This window comes from Pyrgilauda ruficollis, unplaced genomic scaffold (genome assembly GCF_017590135.1).
Source record: "Pyrgilauda ruficollis isolate IOZ18807 unplaced genomic scaffold, ASM1759013v1 scaffold161, whole genome shotgun sequence".
In the NCBI taxonomy this organism is placed as follows: domain Eukaryota; kingdom Metazoa; phylum Chordata; class Aves; order Passeriformes; family Passeridae; genus Pyrgilauda; species Pyrgilauda ruficollis.
In genome coordinates, this window is record NW_024514876.1 from 612280 (window position 1) to 631692 (window position 19413).

The 19413-nt window shown below is 59.6% G+C and overlaps 1 protein-coding gene across 2 annotated transcripts; it reads left to right on the forward strand.

Annotated features, from left to right (window-relative positions):
• Positions 1 to 418: 418 nt before the first annotated feature.
• On the forward strand, positions 419 to 13228 carry STAT3 (signal transducer and activator of transcription 3). 2 transcript variants are annotated; one of them, XM_041462918.1, is made up of 24 exons: positions 419 to 552; positions 3994 to 4140; positions 4671 to 4815; positions 4953 to 5051; positions 5318 to 5413; positions 5497 to 5578; positions 5956 to 6050; positions 6259 to 6410; positions 6840 to 6998; positions 7084 to 7176; positions 7831 to 7890; positions 8181 to 8210; positions 8335 to 8428; positions 8511 to 8558; positions 8749 to 8832; positions 8922 to 9020; positions 9173 to 9308; positions 9533 to 9585; positions 9673 to 9767; positions 10040 to 10179; positions 10618 to 10833; positions 11039 to 11081; positions 11419 to 11531; positions 11610 to 13228. In XM_041462918.1, the coding sequence occupies exons 2-24, from the start codon at positions 4013 to 4015 to the stop codon at positions 11663 to 11665; spliced, it is 2316 nt and encodes a 771-aa protein (XP_041318852.1). In that variant the 5' UTR covers positions 419 to 552; positions 3994 to 4012; the 3' UTR covers positions 11666 to 13228. The 2 variants fall into 2 exon arrangements, with proteins under 2 accessions (XP_041318852.1, XP_041318853.1); XM_041462919.1 differs by having other exon boundaries at positions 10618 to 10830.
• The last annotated feature ends 6185 nt before the right edge of the window (positions 13229 to 19413 follow it).

Sequence of the window (19413 nt, forward strand, 5' to 3'; positions counted from 1 at the left end):
ACAGGAATGATCCCCACAATCCTATGGGGGATTGATCCCCACAGTCTATGGGATCAACCCCCACAGCCCACAGGGATCCATCCCCCTTTCCCCACGCGGGGGCGCTGCTCCCAGCACGGCGCACGGGCCCGCCCGGCGCGAAGCGGCCCCTTTAAGAGGCTGCGGCGGCGGCGGCGGCGACCGCGTGACGTCACGGCGCTGCCCGGAACTCAGCTGGGTTTCCCGCACGGCTGTTCCCGGCAGCCGCCCCCCCCCGGCCGCCTGCACCGCCTCTGTTTAGCGACGCCCTGCGGCGGGAGGCGGTGCCATCCGGGAATAGCCGGGGGGGCAGCCTGCTCTCCGCGCGCCGTGACGCACCACGCAACGACCGCGCTGATTGGCTGTCGGAGGCCCGCCGGGGCGGGGCCGCAGGAGCAAGGAGTCGCCATTGGCAGTAGCATGGTGACGTCACGACGGGGTGGGGTCGTGGCGCAGGAGGTCCGGTTCCTCGGCGCAGCCGGACGCGATCGCCGCCGTCACCGGGAGCCGCCGCCCCGCCCGCCGGGACCGCCGGTGAGCGCGGGAGGCGCGCGGGCGCTGCTCGTCGCCGGGAGCCGGTGTCCCCCGGGCCGGTTTGGGGCCGGGGCGGGAGCGGGGCCGGTAGCGCGGGGGGGCCTGTCCCGGCTCCCTGTCACTGGAGGGCCGAGGCGCAGTGCGGAGCGGGGTCGGTCTCTGCTGCCCGGGTCGGTCTTCCGGGCTGGCACCGCACGGGGACAGAGCCCGAACCGGCTTCTCGGAGAGCGAAAAGGGTCGGGACCGGCAGGGCCGGGGGAGGTGCGGCCCGGCCGGCTGACCGGGGCTGGGCCGAGGCTGACGCGGCCTCGGGGGTCCCGTGCGGAGCGAGGCTGGTGCGGCTGGTCCCGGCGCTGGGAGCCGAAAGGGGGCTCGGCACACCGGGGCTGAGGGAGCCGGCTGGGCTCTGCGGGGCTGCGAGCTCGGGGCTGTCACACGCCGGCTGCCCGGAGCGGGCCTCGCCCCGGTGACGGTCCCCGTGGGTGCCGGGTGTCACGGCATCGGTCCCGCAGCTCGGCAGAGCTCTGCGGGGGCTGGCAGCGCTGCCCAGCGCTCCTGCAGGCGGGCACTGCGCTGCCCGGGCGGGGGTGGCTCCTGTCGCCCGGGCCGTGGGACACAGCCGCGGGACTGCGAGGCTGGGCTGGCCCGGGCCGCCCCTCTGCACCTGCAGGGACCGGCCCTGCCTGGCTGCACGTCGGGGGCAGGCCCCGCTTCCACCCTGTCACTGCCACTCCCCCAGCCTGCTCCGTCTGTTGGAGCAGTGGCAGAGCACAGGAGGGGTGTGGGCTGGGTGTCCCCTGCCCTGCGGTGGATGGTGGCAGTGTCACAGCTGCTGCAGTGGGAGTTCAGCTGGGATGGCCCTTGAGAGCTGTGATGAGGAACAGCAGGCCGGTGGGGTGATCAGAACTCGTGCTGTGGTTCTGAGGTTGCCCAGAGCCATCTCTCTCCTCCTGCTGCAAATCTCTGCATCACTGTTTTCCACCTCCGAGGCTGGCTTTGAAATTGCTCCAGAGAAGCAGAGCCAAATTCTTCCAGCAGCCTTTCCAAACTGGCTCTCGTGCTGCCAGAGCGACTGGCTGCCGTGTGGAGCAGTTTTCCATCGGGCTGTTGGTGGTTGTGTGGAAGAGGGGGCAGCGAGGTGCTGCTGCTGGTGCAGGGACTCTGTGAAGTGTTGTTGATGGCATCTGTCATGACCCTGTGATGGCACCCTGATGATGTGGCCTGTGCAATGCTGTCAGTGATTGAGCTTCATCCTTCTCGTGTCTCTGCAGGGGACATGGAGTCCCAGGGTCCTTCCAAGGCCCTTTCCAGTCATTCCCCCATACACGTTGCCCTAGGGCTCTCTGCTTGCTGTAGGGGCACACGTGCAGGGTGTTCCCAGGTGGCCCAGAGGTGAGAAGGCAGGCAGAAAGCAGTTGCAGGGTTGCTTCCAGGGCAGCCCTGTTTTGAGTGGGGTGGTTGGAGTGTGCAGAGTGGTCCCAGAGGCTGCAGTTCACACCATGCAGCTGGGTCTGACTCTTGTGCTCTGCCCTTGCAGGAAGATAAAGAAAGATGAACTTTAGCTCTTGATCTACTTTTAGCAGCTCTGCTCTGAGCTCTGGACAGCATGTTTACCCATGAGCTTGCATCATGTGTGTTGGTCCTGGCCATGCTGGCTGCTCTCTGGCTCCATTCCAGAGATGGAGGAGTGGCAAACCACAGAGATGGGCAAGCCCAGCGGAATCAGAAAGGTTCAACCCTCAGATTTTTAGCCATGCCTTCTCGTTGATGGGGCTGACCAGGCAGAGGCTCCTTCATGGTGTTCCAGGGCTGCCAGGATCAGAGTTTCTGCCCTCACAGTGGTGGTTACTGCTGTCTTTGGGACCTTTTCCTCCAGGAATGTCAGAGTGCCTTGGGTGGATGCCAGGAGGAGCTGGAGTTTAGTGCTGCAAGCTGGCTTGTCCTGCAGCTGTTTGTGGCAGTGGGAAGTGGCTGAGTCCTGTCCAAGTGCTGCTGCCGTGTGGCAGCCTGGGAGCTTTGGTGCTCTCAGACTGGGACTCCAGCAGCACTCTGAAATGCCGAGATTGTGGCTTTCAGGTGGAACATCTTGGACCATGGCTCCGGATGTGGCATCTGGTTCAGTTTCTGCAGCCTGATGGGTGGGCAGGTCTGCCTGTGAGCTTGGCACCGGGCGCTGCGGGGGCTGCCCAGGTACCTCGTGTGCCATGCTGCTGCAGCACTGTCCTCAGGGCTGGAAACACGGCTCTGGCAGGAGCTGGGCTGGGGCTGCAGCTGCTGCAGTTTCCGGAGGGGCCGGTGCAGCCCCCCCCGCCCCGGTGCATGGCGCAATAGGAAGCGGCCGCTGAGCTCAGCGGCCAGGCGGGGCACCCCCTGCGGGGCTGGTGGGCTTTCACTCTGGCCTGGCCTGTGCTTGTTGGGTTTCCCCCCCAGCAGCAGCACCACTCATGCAGCAGGATTGGCCTCCAGGACTGAGTGGAAGGGCTGGAGCCGTGCAGCTGCTCATTCCCGGAGCTGCTGCAGCTGAGAACTGGCCACAAAGGGCTGAACCCCCTGTGGAATGGGGGCTCTGCTGTGCTGGGCCACAGCTCACAGCCCAGCCCTTGGGCTGCAGCATCACATCAGCCAGGTCTGACTCCAGGACTGTAGGAATCTGTTGTCTGCATGTTGTCTTGCATGGCCACTTGCTCTCTCATGGTCACTCATTGCTCCATTGAAGGCAGGTTTCATGTGGACTTCTCTGAGGATTGCACCAGCAGGTTGTAGTTCAAGGTTAATGTCCTGCTCCTGCCTTTGGGGCTGTTCAGTGCTGTGAAGTACTAAAAACCTCTCTTAACTCCCATGGCAGTGCCAATGTTTGTCCCCTCCTGGTGTCTCAACCCACAGAGAATGTTTCCACTTTCCTTTTTTCACACCCAGACAAATGGGGAAAGAATCCCTCGGGGCAGGAGGCCACGTAGTGATGCTGTATCACGCAGTGCAGAGACCTTTGGGAAAAGCAAACCACTTTCTGCAGGGAAGTGACTGCTGGTGTCACGCAGAGCTGTGCCTTCATTTGCCAGCACAGCTGGAATCCCCTCGTTAGTGTCAGCTTGATTTCTATTGATACAAGTCGTGAACTTGAAAATTGCTCCTTCCCTGTTTCTGTAGCTTCCTGGCAGTCTCCGCCTTCCACAGTTACTGTAAGCTCCACAGCCACTTCCCTGCCTCCCAGCAGGGCTGACCAGGGCTGCCTTCAAGACCGAATTAAAGCCTCATTCCTACCTGTTGCCAGTGGCCAGCCTGCCCGTGCCAGCTGTCCTGGAGCACTGAGCCCTGGGTTCATGCCCTGGCTGTCTCTGGTTGTGGTCAGAGAGAAGAACCCTTTTCAGGGCGTTGCAGCAGTCACAGCTGAGTCCAGGAGGGAGCAGCCAGCTCTGAGCCACCTGTGTTTCCACCCCTCAGGTCTCCGGAGCTGGCCAGGATGGCGCAGTGGAACCAGCTGCAGCAGCTCGACACGCGGTACCTGGAGCAGCTCCACCAGCTCTACAGCGACAGCTTCCCCATGGAGCTCCGGCAGTTCCTGGCCCCGTGGATTGAAAGCCAGGACTGGTAAGGCTTTTTGAAATGCCACTGAGGGGACTTTGCTCATAACTCCCACCTGCAGGGACTCAAGAGGGCTGGAGGAGCTCTGTCACTTTCCCTGGGCCCATGGCGATGGGACTGGCCTCTCTCTCTGGGGCTCATGCGGCATCGAGGGAAGCAGGAGTGTGAATGGAGTGGGACTTTGTGCACTGTGTTAGACCCTGGGCCAGGAGAAGCAGGAGGATGTTCCCATCCAGGGCTGGCTAACACTGACCTCTGTTGTAAGGGGGGCTGACACAGAGCCCCCCTTACAACATTGATTGTGGGATCCTGTCCATGGGCATGTGGGATGTGCTCACAGACATCAGGTGCTGGTGTGCACTGTCTGCCTGGTCTACATGACCAGATGGTGATTAGTCACAAGCTGGACTCAGAGTTCTTTTCCTTCCTAAATGATTCAGTGATTCTGTAAGTTGCACAGGGGATGGTGGGTGTGAGCAGAGCCCCCCTGCATGGTCCCCATGCCAGGCACTCAGGGCTCTCCCTCCCCTGTACAGGGCATATGCTGCCAGCAAGGAGTCACATGCCACGCTGGTGTTCCACAACCTGCTGGGGGAGATCGACCAGCAGTACAGCCGCTTTCTGCAGGAGTCCAACGTCCTGTACCAGCACAACCTGCGCCGCATCAAGCAGTTCCTGCAGGTGAGCTGGGAGCTGCCAGCATGCTGGGGGAGCTGGTGAGAGTCCAAGCCATGCTTTGGCACAGCTCACCATCCACAGCTTCTCAAGGATGTGGAGATCCTAGGGCCTGCTGACCTGGGGTGTTTGACCCTTTACAGAGCAGATACTTGGAGAAGCCGATGGAAATAGCGCGCATCGTGGCTCGCTGCCTCTGGGAAGAGTCCCGGCTCCTCCAGACAGCTGCCACTGCAGCCCAGGTCAGTGGTCAGGTATCCCAGGATCTCCATCCTGATTCCTGACAGCCAGGACACAGCCTGGCTGTTCTGGCTGGGTGTGGTGAGCTGGGTATCTCCATCTCTCCTCTCCTTGACCCTGTGCTGCCCTGGAGCTGATGCTGAAGTGAGCAGCCAGCTGCCAGTGTGTTTTAGGGATGGGCTGAGGACCCTGCAGAGCCTCCTCAGGCTGGAAGGGAGCATCCCCAGGTTACAGCCCTGTCCTTATGCCCTTCTTGTCCCCTCTGCAGCAAGGGGGACAGGCAACACATCCAACAGCAGCTGTGGTGACAGAGAAGCAGCAGATGCTGGAGCAGCACCTGCAGGATGTCAGAAAGAGGGTGCAGGTATGTGTCTGCCTGGGCACCTTCAGCTCTCCCCACCACAGTTCTTGAGTGCTGTGAGTGAAATCACATTTCTTGCCTTCCAGGATTTGGAGCAGAAGATGAAAGTGGTGGAGAATCTCCAAGATGACTTTGATTTTAACTACAAGACTTTGAAGAGCCAAGGAGGTAATGACAGCTCATTAGCATCTGCAAACCACAGTGTGTTCCTGCAAGGAAACTTGCTGGAGAGGTGTTCCAACCTCTACTCCCAGAGGGAATGTGCTCAGGCTCAGGGCATTTGCATGGCAATTGGATAAACCTGGCCTTCTGTTTCTGCCAAGGATGCTGCCCTTGAGGGAGCTGAACTGAGCTTTGCTGTAAGCACAGCAGTGGGGTGGGGAGGGATTGGCCTCTGTGGGTGCAGGAGGTGCTTGGAGGCTGTGCCAGATTCCTGCTTGGCTGTAGAGTGCCTGCACTTCGCTGTGCAAGTGTTGTGTTGTTGTGGCACTTGGGAAGGTGTGCAGATCCACTGTGTGAAGCTGAAGCTTCTCATCTCTGCACAGACATGCAGGACCTGAACGGGAACAACCAGTCAGTGACTCGGCAGAAGATGCAGCAGCTGGAGCAAATGCTGACAGCACTGGACCAGATGCGCAGGGTAAGTGGGGCAGCTGCCCCTCCAGATTCCCCTGGGTGCAGATCTCCCTTCTTCAGGGTTGGAATTTGATAGTTCCTGCATGGCCAGAACCAGGAGCAGTGCAGCAAGCACAGCCCTGAGTGACTTCTTCCTTGCCTGTGAATGTGAAACTTGTGGGTCCGTGGGGGAAGTCACAGGGTGCTGAAGGTTCTGCTTTCTCTCTTGGCAGGGCATAGTGAGCGAGCTGGCTGGGCTGCTGTCAGCCATGGAATATGTGCAGAAGATGCTGGCAGATGAGGAACTGGCAGACTGGAAGAGGCGACAGCAGATTGCCTGCATTGGTGGCCCACCCAATATCTGCCTGGACCGGCTGGAGAACTGGTGAGAGCTGCCTGGCACTGTGTCTGTGCCCAGAGCAGTGGCACTCATACACCTGCTGTGGAAATGAGTTCTTGGTCTCTGGAAATGTCCTTGCAAAATGGTTTCTGATGCTTGCACATGTGAACGTAGCCTGCAGCTTGGACTGAGCCACGATGGTGCTGGAAAGGTGTCCCACTGTCCCCAGCTCCATGCCTGGGGGATTCTGAGGCTGCTGGAAAGTTTCTGGCCATGGAATCACCTGGGCATGTGCAGGTTTTGTTTGTAATGTGTGGCCTAGAAAAATGCTCTGGCCTTGGAGCCACAGACGCACTCAGTTCTTGACTGGCTTGGTATGGAGAGTGTGTTCTTGCACGGGAAGAGGAGGGCTCTGCAGGCTGGACAGTGTGGGCTTGGCAGCCAGGGCTAATGCTGGTTCTCCTGCACCCCTAGGATAACCTCCCTCGCTGAATCACAGCTACAGACCCGGCAGCAGATCAAGAAGTTGGAAGAACTGCAGCAAAAAGTGTCCTATAAGGGTGACCCAATCGTCCAGCACCGGCCCATGCTGGAGGAGCGGATTGTGGAGCTCTTCAGGAACCTGATGAAAAGGTGCTGAAGGCAGGCAGGAGCTGCATGGCCGTGGGTGGAGGGTGGGCAGTGAGGTCTGACTGTGGTCTCTGTGCTGTTCCTGCAGTGCTTTTGTTGTGGAGAGGCAGCCCTGCATGCCCATGCACCCCGACCGGCCCCTCGTCATCAAGACAGGTGTGCAGTTCACCACCAAAGTCAGGTGGGTACCTCCCCCAGGTGAGCAGGGAGGGCAGCCTGGCAGCACTCTCTGAAGATGCAGCCCCTAGCTTATATCTGGGGAGCACTGGTGCTGGGAAGGGATGGGTACCAGCAGGATAGATCCCAGAGGGATGATCCCAGTGGGCTGGAATGGTGCCCGCATGACTCAGAGCAGGGCTGGCTGGGGATCTGCCGTGTTCCTGGAGGCAGCTGGGTTCTGGTAAATCCCATTGTGGGGGTGGGAAGCATCAGCATATCCCTGGCCAGCTGCTGCTCAGCCTGGGCTGTGTTCCCTGCCAGCCTCCATGGAGGGAGGCTGCTTTGACACCAGGCTCTGCCTGGAGCTTCCTTTCCCTTTCCCAGCTGTGCCTCCATGGCAGCTTCTGTCCCAGAGTGATGTGGAGGGAGTTTGTTCAGAGCCTGGTGTGGGCTGTCAGCAGCCCAAACAAGCTCCTCAGGGTGCTCAGGGGATTACCAGCACCTCCCTGCTTCTGGGGACAGGTGCCAGGGCTAACATGTCCCAGGCCTGTGTGAAGGTGTGCCCAGGGCCACCAGAGGAGCTGGGCCACACTGCTGGCTGTGCCAGGTGCCCCGTGGAACAGGAGCAGTTTCTGTGCACAGCATGTTCATGCTCTGTGTCTGCTGACTCTTGCAGGTTGTTGGTCAAGTTTCCAGAGCTGAACTACCAGCTGAAAATCAAAGTCTGCATTGACAAGTGAGTGCTGTGCTTCCCTTCCAGTGGCACTGGGTGGGCTTACTGGGTTGGGACTGATTCCTGCTGCCCCTGGATTGGGCTTGATCTCCACAATGAGGGCCAGTGTGGCTCTCAGTTGAAGGGCAGGGTGCAGGGTGGTACTGAGTCCTGAGGGTTCACCCCCACATGGGGGAAGGCCTGTGGGGCCCATGGGACTTGTGCTGGGATGCAGCTGGCATCACACACCAGCTTGTCTGCATCAGGGTAGGAAGGCCACTGCCATGACCTGGTGTCTCTTCCCCCTTTTGTAGGGACTCCGGGGATGTTGCAGCACTTCGGGGGTAAGTGCACTGTTTGCTTTGGTCCTTATTGTTTCTGCTTTTATTCCTTTCTATTCCTGGCAAACATCCTACCACACATTCACTCCAAGACTGCCCTGTCAGCCTCGCTCTTTCCTCTTCCCAGGTCCCGGAAGTTTAACATCCTGGGGACCAACACCAAGGTCATGAACATGGAGGAGTCAAACAACGGCAGCCTCTCAGCAGAGTTCAAACACCTGGTGGGTACCACGAGCTCCTGGGCTGCTCCTGTACAGCCACGTGTCATTGTGGTGCTGCTGCAGCCTGTCCCTCTCTCTGCAGACCCTGCGGGAGCAGCGGTGTGGCAATGGAGGCCGAGCCAACTGTGATGTGAGTGTCAGGGGCAGCTGAGCTGGGAGGGGATGCAGGAGCCCTGTCCCGAAGCAGGGGGTCCACCAGCACCAACTGGCACATTGGCAGCTTGCCAGGCCATCCCCAGCAGCTGTGCCAGGTCTGGTGGTCGTATGTTGGGCTGAGGGTGGGTGCCTTGTGGTGCTCATGGTGTTCCCTTCTGCCCCAGGCCTCGCTGATAGTCACTGAGGAGCTGCACCTCATCACTTTTGAGACAGAGGTGTATCACCAGGGGCTGAAGATTGACCTGGAGGTGAGGCATGGGTCACTGCCTTCCACTGCCACGGGCCTGGTGGAGCCCTGGGAATTGTCCCAACCCATGGTCACATCCTCTCTTTGCAGACCCACTCGCTGCCTGTGGTGGTCATCTCCAACATCTGCCAGATGCCCAATGCCTGGGCATCCATCCTGTGGTACAACATGCTGACCAACAACCCCAAGGTAGGGCTGGTGTGGGAAGGCAGCAGGGAAAGTGTCAGGATGGGGGTGTCACAATGAGAGAGGGAAACTGAGGCTGGGAAGCGAGGCTGAGGCAATACCTGGCCCTGCTCCTGTCCCATGTCCCACTCAGGGCTGTGTGTTCCCTCGTGCAGAACGTGAACTTCTTCACCAAGCCACCCATTGGGACCTGGGACCAGGTGGCAGAGGTGCTGAGCTGGCAGTTCTCCTCCACCACGAAGCGCGGTCTGAGCATCGAGCAGCTGACCACACTGGCAGAGAAACTGCTGGGTAAGAGTGGGGTGACGTGGCAGGGTGTCTTCCCCATCCCTGTTGTCCCCTGGCGTGATTCCCCACCTGTACATGTCATCCAAGAGTGAGGTCCTGTGTTTGGTCTGAGAGCTTTTGGGCTGAGTAGTTTTCAGGTGCTGGTTTTCTCCCAAATGGCACAAACTCTGGAAATGGTTTCTTTGGAAGGACAACTCTAAACAGTTGTGTTCTTTTTTCTCTTTCAGGACCAGGTGTGAATTACTCTGGCTGTCAGATCACCTGGGCCAAGTTCTGCAAGGTAGAACTTCATCTCTTTCTTGAGCACATTCCCTTGGCTGTTCCCTTCTTCCAAGCTGTACTAGCAGCCTCTCTGCCTTTTCCTCAGGAGAACATGGCTGGCAAAGGCTTCTCTTTCTGGGTCTGGCTGGACAACATCATTGACTTGGTGAAGAAGTACATCCTGGCACTGTGGAATGAAGGGTGAGTGCCAGCCCAGAGCCTGAGCTTAGGCTGGGCCTTGGAAAGGATCCCACAGGTTCCAGCCTGATGGCATGGGGTGCCTTGTACATGTGCAGATGTGCTGTCCTGGGATACTTTTTGCTGGTTGAGAGTGAAAACTCACCTGGGAATCCATAAAATGTCAGTGGCCAGGCTGAGTTCTGCTGTTGAGCAGAGCTGGCAGGACTTACATCCTGAAGTTGCTGCTCCTGTGCCCTGACTCACATTTGTTGTTCTTGCTTCCTCCTGCCCAGGTACATCATGGGGTTCATCAGCAAGGAGCGGGAGCGAGCCATCCTGAGCACCAAACCCCCAGGGACCTTTCTGCTGCGCTTCAGTGAGAGCAGCAAGGAAGGTGGCATCACCTTCACGTGGGTGGAGAAGGACATCAGTGGTACGAGCTCTACCTGGGTGCCTGGCTGGGCATTCCAGGTTCCAGAGGGGTCTTGGATGCTCTGATAAGCACTTGTCCTTGTCCCAACAAGCTGTCTGCAGGGGTTACTTCTGAGCCTGGCTGCCTACTTAGCTGATCTTTGCCTTCTGGGTGTCTGTGCCCATGTCCTTGTCCCAACAAGCTGTCTGCAGGGGTTACTTCTGAGCCTGGCTGCCCTTAGCTGGTCTTTGCCTTCTGGGTGTCTGTGCCCACGTGCTGCCCATGGGCACAGTTTTCTATGGCACTGAACACGGTCAGGTCCCAGTCCTGCCCTGTGGTCTGCTGTGTGCCTGGTAGGGCTAAACACAGCCCCAGGCCCATCTTGTCCCTACTGCTCTGGGAGTTTCTGAAAGGCAGCCCTGCCTTTGTTCTGTGCCAAAATTCTCCTTCCTTGCACAGGCAAGACACAGATCCAGTCGGTGGAGCCTTACACCAAGCAGCAGCTGAACAACATGTCCTTTGCGGAGATCATCATGGGCTACAAGATCATGGATGCCACCAACATCCTGGTGTCCCCTCTGGTGTACCTGTACCCAGACATCCCCAAGGAGGAGGCATTTGGGAAGTACTGCCGCTCCGAGAGCCAGGAGCACTCGGAAGCCACAGACTCAGGTAGTCGTTGACTTTCTGTGGCTCCTTTGTCACAGGGAGGCTCTGGGGACAGCAGTGGCTGTCACTAGCCAGGACCTTGTGCCATCCCTGGAGGGCACAGCCACAGTGTGGGACTGGCTATGGGCAGAGGGTGGGCACTGTCTGTGTTCCAGGGGAGGAAAGGATTCATCCTTGGGTGGCTGATGACGAAGCTTCTCCCTCCTTGCAGGTGCTGCTCCGTACCTGAAGACCAAGTTCATCTGTGTCACCCCGTGAGTGTTCCTGGGAGCTGTCTGTCAGTGCTTGGGGGGTGTTTGTGCGCTCAGCCTTGCTTGAGGGAGAGGTTTCCTTCCTTTCTTTCCACCTCTATCTGAGCTTTGCTTAGTTACTGCGGGGTTCCTAGCCTGGGGTGACGGTGGGGGCTGAGCCAGGCTCCGGCTGCTGCCCAAACCACAGCCCTGTTCTTCCCCTCCGGGGCCCCTTTCCTCTGGAGAGCTCTGGGGGCCGCTGGGCCGTGCCCGGGGGCCCCTCAGCGGGTAGAGGGGGTATTAGAGAGCTCTGGCCAGGCCCTGACTCCAGAGGTTTCTGTGCTTCTTCTCCCTCGGACAGCACCTCCTTCAGCAACACCATCGACCTGCCCATGTCCCCGCGCACCCTGGACTCGCTCATGCAGTTCGGCAACAGCAGCGAGGGCGCGGAGAGCAACGCGGGTGGGCAGTTTGGTGAGTCGGGGGGGGCTCCAGGGGGCCCTGGCTGCCACCCCGCACGGGCCCCGTAACCCTGGCTGTGTCTGCCCGCAGAGTCGCTGACCTTCGACATGGAGCTGACCCCAGAGTGTGCGTCCTCGCCCATGTGAGGGGCTGCGCCGGCGCGCGGGGCCCTCCCCGGGCTCTGCCTTCCCTCCTCCAGAGCGCGGCCCCGGATTTGTCCCACTCGGCTGCAGCTGCTCCGGGCCCGCCCTCGGGAACTGCTGGGGGCCAGGGTCCCTGAATGGGTCAGGTCCTCACTTAACCCAGCAGCGCAGTCCTTCTCTGGGGTGGTGCAGCTCATCTCTGGGGGAGGGGGATGAACCTTTTTCTATTTCCTTCCATAACAGTTTTCTATTATTTTTGCTCATTCAAGTGCCTATTTGCCTCCGATTGCAGCCACAGTTCCTACAAATGCTTCCACAGCCCTGGTCCTGCTGCTGGAAGCTGCTGCCCTGACTGCCTGCACCCAAACCCACAAGACCCTACAAGTCTGGTATTGCAGAGGGGATTGGCCATGTGGTAGGGTCTGCCCTGCTGCTCCCAGCACCTCCTAGAGCTTGCAGGGTGCTGGGGTGAGTCCCTTCTCTGCACCCACCTGGCCCGGTTTTAGCCAGGATGACCAGTACAGGGCTCGGAGCTGCAGGTGGATGTATCCAGGTGCTCCCACCCCGGACTCAGCAGGCACTGCCCCTGCTGGACTCAGCCTGGGTTTGCTGGGAGCCCAGGGGTTCAGGAGCTGCTTGTTTTTGTCCCCAGCTTCCTGCTTTGGGCACAATGGTCTGGCCAATGCCGGCAGCCCAGGCTCCTTTTGGAGCTGGTGTGCCTGGGGTAGGGCAGTGCTGCTTCCCAGTAATGGCACCTGTGTGTGAACAGCATTTGCAGCTGTGGCCCATTTTGGGAGCTGGGTGAAGCCACAGAGGCTGTCCTGGCTTCCCTGTGGCCAGGCTGGTGCTGGGAGCACGGTCTTGCTGTGCTGAGTTAGACCAGTTGGACCCTGGGTAGTTGGGGGAACCAGCATGGCTGACAGTGGGGCACCTGGCCTGTCCCTTCCTCTCTGGGTTGTGAGGTGCCAGGCATGGGGTCTGCAGCTTCTTGGGGGCTTCATGTGGCATTTCTGTTGGAGGTTGGCTCTCACAGTTAAGGTGGGAACAGTCAAGAGTTGAAGGGAACAGGTGGATGTGAGGAGAGGAACCTGCTGTGGGGCAGTGCAGGACAGTGAGAGGGCTGTTGTGAAGGGCAGATGTCCTGACTTTTGGAGGGTTGGTGGTTGTGGTCCTGCATTTAACAAAACTGGGGGAGCCCTCCTGCCCTTTCCATGCAGTGGGCAAACAGACACGGATGAGCAGTGGAGGGGTGGGGGAGGCAGTGGGAGAGCTGCTCCCTCTGAGTCCTCCCAGCTAGTGGGCAGGGAACCAGAGGGCAGGGGGGAGGATCCCCATGGCTGTGGGGTCTGGGCAAGCCCCTCCAAGCTGTGTGGGAGCAGGAGGGGGTCGGTGGCTGGCCCTGGGGATGCTCAGGGGCGATGAGGGCCCTTTGCCCCTCTGCTCGCTCACTGCCTCCAGCCGCAGTCCCTGGCAGCATTCAATACTGTAAAAAATTTTATTTTTTTGTATATTTTATTGCTGTATCTACAGGCTTTAACTTTCTCCAAAATAAAGGCCCTGAAGCGACGTGCTCTGAGGTGTGAGCTTGGCTCTGCCTGCGGCACCCGCCTGACCCTGCTCCGGGAACTGGGGCCTCCCTCTGCGCAATCCGGCCCCGGTGCCGCGGCTGCGGTTTGCTCGGTGCGAGCGGCTCCGCCACCTGCCCGGCACGCGTGGGCAGCTGCCCCTTCCCGGGGCCGGCGGGGCCCTCCCCGGGGCATGCAGGGGGCAATGGCCCTGTCCCAGCCTCGTGGTTGCTTTCTCTGCCCCAGAGACGCGCCTGGGTCTCCTCTGCTTGTGTAAAGGAAATGCCGGTGCCAGCGTGGGAGGACACGGCTGCGCTGGGGCCCTGCTCTGGCTGCTCTCAGCCCGAGGTGTCTGGGGCTGCACTGGGGCCCCTGTGAGTGCTTCTGCCCTGGAGGGCGAGGGGCTGTGGGTGGAGGTGGCTGGGCTGGGGGCAGTGGGTGCCAGGCTCTGCAAGGCACAGCTGGATGGGTGTGTGAGGCTGGGAGCACTGGCTGGGGACAGTGACACGCTTTGCCACAGGACCCTGGTGGATCCCACCCCAGCACTGGCACCCCTAGCCCTCTGCAATGCCATGGAGAGCAGGATCATTCCAGGGTTTGTTCTCTGATGAGGCCAAGAGGGAGAGATTATTTCTCTGTCAGAGCAGGATTAGGGGGATTGTTCAGGCAGGTCATGTGGAACTGGCTGTGCTGCATCATTTGAGGGGCTGGAGGTGCACTGGAGCCTTCTCTGCCCTCTGTGTGCCCTGGAGCATCCTGCTCAGGGCTGAGCTGACCATGTCCATGCTTTGGGAACCAGCCCCACTCCAGGACCCCTCCATTTCACTGTCAAACCAAACCAGGGTTCTGCCCAGGCCCCACAAACTCATTCCTGCTGTCAAGGCAGCTGTGTTGGATCATTGCCTGTCTCAGCAGTGCAGCCTAGGGTGCTGCAGGTGGGGGGCAGCTCACAAAGGAATGAGATCCAGCCCATCAGCAGGGATCCCCTTCTCCTGCCCTGGCAGCTGTAGGATGGAGTTGAGAACCCAGGACTAAGGAATTTTCTTACCCATCCACAACCCCTGGGGTTACCACAGCCATGTGGTGTCAGGAACGTGGTGTCTCATTCCCTATTCCTGCAGATCAGGGGTTCCTTATCTGCCTGGGCCCACTGCATCCCTCTTGGCACCTACCCTGCTCAGCCAGGGGCCAGCCCTGAGTGATGGGGTCAAGGGGCCACTGCTCCCACCTCGGAGCTCCTGCTGTCAGTGCAGCAGGCTGGGAACTCCTGGAGCCTGGTGGGCAGCAGGAAAAAGTGCCCAGCAGAGGTGCCTGTGCTGGAGAAACCTCTGGAGCACCAGCAGCAACTGGGGCAAGGGACACTTGCCAACATCCTGTCCCCCTCCTCCTGCCCCAGTCAGCCCTGCAGCCCTTGTTTTCTGCCTGTGCTGGGGCATGAGGTTGTTTGTGGCTCCAAAAGGAGGTCATGGGGTGGCTTTGCTCCTTGCCCAGGGCCGCAGCACAGTGGGGAGGAGTGGGGACGGTGTCTGAGCCAAGCGTGCAAACGGATTAGGGGTTTCCAAATGCAGATAATCCGCTTGGGATGCGGACACTTGCGTGACGGGCACAGGGCGGCCCCGTGGGGATGGGCAGCCACCTGCCAGGGCAGCCCTGCACCACGGGCAGCCCAGAGCAGGCGTGCTCGTGCAGGGTCCCGCTGGTACCTGGGGTGTCTGAGCTGTGCAATATCGACAGTCCTTGGGAATAAGGCAGCAGACAGGGATTAGAGAGGCCACAGTTTATCTGCGGCTTCAGCCCCATCCCCAGGGCCAAGCAGCTGAATGAGCAGGGCTGCAGTGAGGGCTGGGAGGCAGAGATCCCTGGGAACCCAGCTGCCACCTGCCCAAGGACCAGCCTGAAGGTCTCTGCCCTCCCAGGTGCTGGGTAGGCTCTTCCCACAGCAACATGTGCTGAGCTGCAGAGCACATGCCACTGCTGGCCAAGCCAAGAGCCATCCCAATCCCTGCTTCCAGTGCTCAGAACACAACAGTCAAATAAATATTGCATCACACACAGATAAATACACAGCAGAGCAGAGCCAAGCAGTGGTGGCTTCCACTGCCACATGTGGCAGAGGTCAGACCCAGAGTTCCAGCACAGTGTGATCTCCAAAAACACCACCTCCCAGCCGTTCCAGGAAGACACAACCTGCCTGTTTCCCTACGGGTGTCCCATCCTGGCTCACAATGCAGCATCTGGCTGTGGTGGCACCAGCACCAAGGGCTCTGCTCACCCCGACATGGGGTGAAGGGCCCTGGCCCTGGTGCAGCTGCTGGACTGGGCTGACCTGTGGCAGCACGTTGATGGCAGGAACGGCCAGGACTGAGCGGTTACTGTGGCAACCTGAGCTCTGCAAGGGAGAGCAGGGATGCAGGGAGAGGACAGGGATGCTTGGGGATGTGCAGGGATGCTGGGATGCACCAGCGTGGCGTGGGAGACAAGTGCAGCCCCGGTGTGTGCACTCCTGATGCCCCCAGCCAGCCCTGGCACTGGGCTGGGCATGAGATGATTGTGCCCTTGGTCCCAGCTGGGCTGTGGGTGCTGCAGGGCCCCCCTGCCCCCTCAGGTGCAGAGATACTCACTGAGCTGATGGGGGGTTCTGGTGCCCTCTGCAGACCCAGCTGGGCTCTCGCTGTCCTGGCTGTTTCAGTAGCAGAAACTGGATGTTCTTTCCTAGCTGGAGGAACTCTGGAGGAAACAAGGAGTCTTTGCACAAGCAATGGCACTGCTTGGCTGCTGAGGCCAAGTGTTTGCTGGGTTGTTCCCAGCCGTATCCGAGTGGCTGGAAGCAGAGGTTTCCTGTGGAAATTCCCCCTTGGACAAAATGTCATTTCCGGTTTTTGCTGGAGCAGATCATCCCCTCCTCCTGGCACTAGGCACCACCAGGCTGAGCCTGTGCCAGTGACAAACATCTCTGGTGCCCCCACTTGGCCCTGCCCATGGCTCCAAGTCGTGTGCTGCCCATGGGTGGCCGGGTTCTGGCAGGGTCTGTGTGCTGCTGCCCTGTCCCCCTCACTCTTCACAGGCTGCCTCTTGCACCAGCACCAGGGCTGGAACCCCGCAGGGCCCATCCACATTGGCTCTCCAGTGGGACCTTTGTGGGAAAATGTGAATCTGTGACTAATGTGGGGATTCATCTGTTTCACATTAGCTGGGCTGGATTATCACAACGGGGTTTTGTTTTGAGATCCGGGAGCGTGAGGGATGCAAAGCAGGGATGGGATGGGGCTGGGCTCCCCCATGAGTGGTCCTGCTTCCCAGTAAGCAGAAGGGGATGGAGCCGAGGCCGTGTCCTGCCTGCAGGTGACGTGGTTGGATGTTTGTGCTTTGCCCAAGCCCAGCACTCTGCACATCTCGTGGTTGGGTGTTTGTGCTTTGCCCAAGCCCAGCACTCCGCACATCCCGGGAGCAGCAGGGAAGATTGCAGAGCAGCCTCGCATACAGGATGTACCCGGAGGGCAGCAGCCAAAAGCGTCAGGACCTCTCCAGAGCCGCCTAAATAAATGTTTCTACTCCTGAGAAATAATTAAGACCCTTGAGATGCCACTTAGAGAGAAAGGCTGTTCCGCCTGCACTCTTTGCGCTCCTGCTCCAAACACAGAGGCAATTTTCTCGGAAGTCCATTACCAAGCTCCAGACTCCCTCTGTCCCCGGAATGCGCGGCGTCATTCGGCATCCTGCTGAGCTCATGCGAGGTGGCCATGCGTCCAGCTGCGGCTCAGCCTGGATAATGCTCACCTTCCCAGAGGCTTCCCGAGACTATGTGAAGCACAAAGAGAGCCAGGGCAGAGCTAAGATCGCTTGGGGGCATCGCTGGAGTGGAGCTGGGGCAGTTCCAGGGCAGATCCAGGGGCAGCCTCTCCATCGATCACTGCTGCAGTCACTGTTCCTCTGTTCTTTTCCTCTGGAAAGGAAGAATTTCTCCTGGTAACATCCCCACCAGTTAGCTCGGAGTTTTCCTTGGGACCTGGTGAAAACAAATTGTGATTGGATTGGATTGGACTTTATTGGATTCCATTTGCCCTCTCAGCATGGAGCACTCTCCACTTTCTCTCTCAACACTAATTTATTTTTCCTTTTTTCCCCCTTCATAGCAGAAGGGGAGGGAGAAAGGAGAGAAATGAGAGGGAATGGAGGGTGTTTTGTGTATATCTTCCAGCTCTCCCAAGCACGTGTAGCTTTGCAGGTCTCTGGCACAGGGAGCGCTGTGTCCCTGGGATCCTCCAGATACCCCTGGATCTGTGGTGCCCAGACAGAGCCCCAGCAGCCACAGACATTGTGTGTGACCTTGATTCTCTGGCCTGAGCAGCCAGTGCCCGCCTGGCTGCCTGCACCAATGGGTTATGTGGGCCAGGGATTGTGAAAGCTGCGTGTCCTCGTGATGCAACTCACCAGAGCAAGAGCGTCCCAGCCAAGCAGGGTGGGCAGGCACCAGGGCGCTGCGCTGCGTTCTCCGCTCCTTTTCTTCTGTCTCATTGAACACAGACAGTGTGGGAGCTGCTGGCTTCACGTTGGGTGCCTGTCCCTGCGTGCCAGAGTCCCAGCTCACCTCTCTGTGAGGTCTGGAGTGAGAGGAGCACTGGGAACTGCAGCCAGGGCTCTGCTGGCAGCGGCTCAGCAGCGATGTGTCAGCCTTTGTGAGTGAGATTCTCCCAAGCGGGTGAGCGCAGGCAGCAAAACATTTAGTGGGAGCTGGGGGCTGTTCAGGCTGGAGTCACTCATTCAGTCATTCACCAAGGCTGCTCCAGGCACAGAGTGGGGCTGGCAAGTTGGAAAGCACCGTTTTGTGGCTGGTGTTTGCACGGAGCAGGTGCTGGGCTGGTGCCTGCCCAGCCCACAGGTATTTATCTCTTGGAAGTGCAGAGCTGGAAGAAGCAGTGAGGAGCCCGAGCTGGAGCTGGAGGACTTTAGTACAAGAGCAGTAGATAAAAGCAGTAGAGAGGTGGGAATTTCGGGCTGTGCTCTGACACAGAGGCCAAGTGATTTGCAATTGCTGGTGCACCAGCTGTCTGAGAGCGATCCTGTTCCAGCGCTGGCACGAGGAGAGACGAGCCCCTCCTCCCTGGACTCCCACCGGGGAAGGGTCACCCGTGCTCCTACCAGAGCAGGAGAGGGACCTGCGTTTGCTGAATTTCCCTCCGGAGTTTTTTCAGGCCACAGAAGATGAGCTGGTAGCGAAAGTGAAAGCCCAGGAGATCCCATGCGGTGGGTGCAAGCGCTGGGGCAGAACGAGCACACCCAGTATTGCTTCCTGCCGCCGCCTCTGCCCATCACCGCACGGCAGCCGCACCCGGGGTGCCCGTCACCCGGGGTACCCCGCTGCCTTGGGGTGCCAGTGCTGCCAGGAGGAGTCTGCTGTGGGTGCCAGCTGTGCAAGAGCTCCTCAGGAGGGTTTTATTATGGCCGCTGTTAACTTTTCCTGTTTGAGCAACTGCAGAGGAGCTGGCAGTGCCTTGGGTATCCTCACAGCTCGCAGGGGATGTGGCAGCTTGGAAGAAGGGATGCAGTGTTCTGTCCCAGCAGGTGCCTGAGGCTGTGGCAGCACTGGGGTTCTTGGCCATGCACGTAGCTGCAAAGTGTCAACCCAGGCCTGTGGTGGGAATGAGCACCGTGCAGCCAGGGCCCGGGGTCAGCACAAGGCAGCCCTGCAGCCACGTCTGTGGCCACCTGGTACTGACTTGGTCATTCCTGCTCCCAAAACCAAGTCTTGGTGCTGCTTTGCGCTTCCCTGGTACTTACTGCCAAATTCTGGTGCTGGTTTGTGTCCTGCCAGAGCTGCTGGTGTTGAAGCCTGAAGCTGTTTTGAATTCTAGTGCTAGTGCCACTACTCCCTTATGACGCCCTGTGCCATTACCTCGTGCTGGTACTGGTGGCATTAACCTGTGCCGGTGCCCGGTACCGTCACCCAGTGCCACTGCCTGATGCCATTATCCCGTGCCCGGTACCGTCACCCAGTGCCACTGCCTGATGCCATTATCCCGTGCCCGGTACCGGCACTGTTGCCCGGTACCCGATGCGCAGTGCAGTCGCTCAGTGCCATTACCTGGTGCTGTCGCCCAGTGCCTGGTACCGCTCCGTTACCCGGTGCCGTTCCCGGTGCCGGCGGGGGCAGGCGGGGGCGGAGCCGTGGGGGGCGGGGCCGCGCGG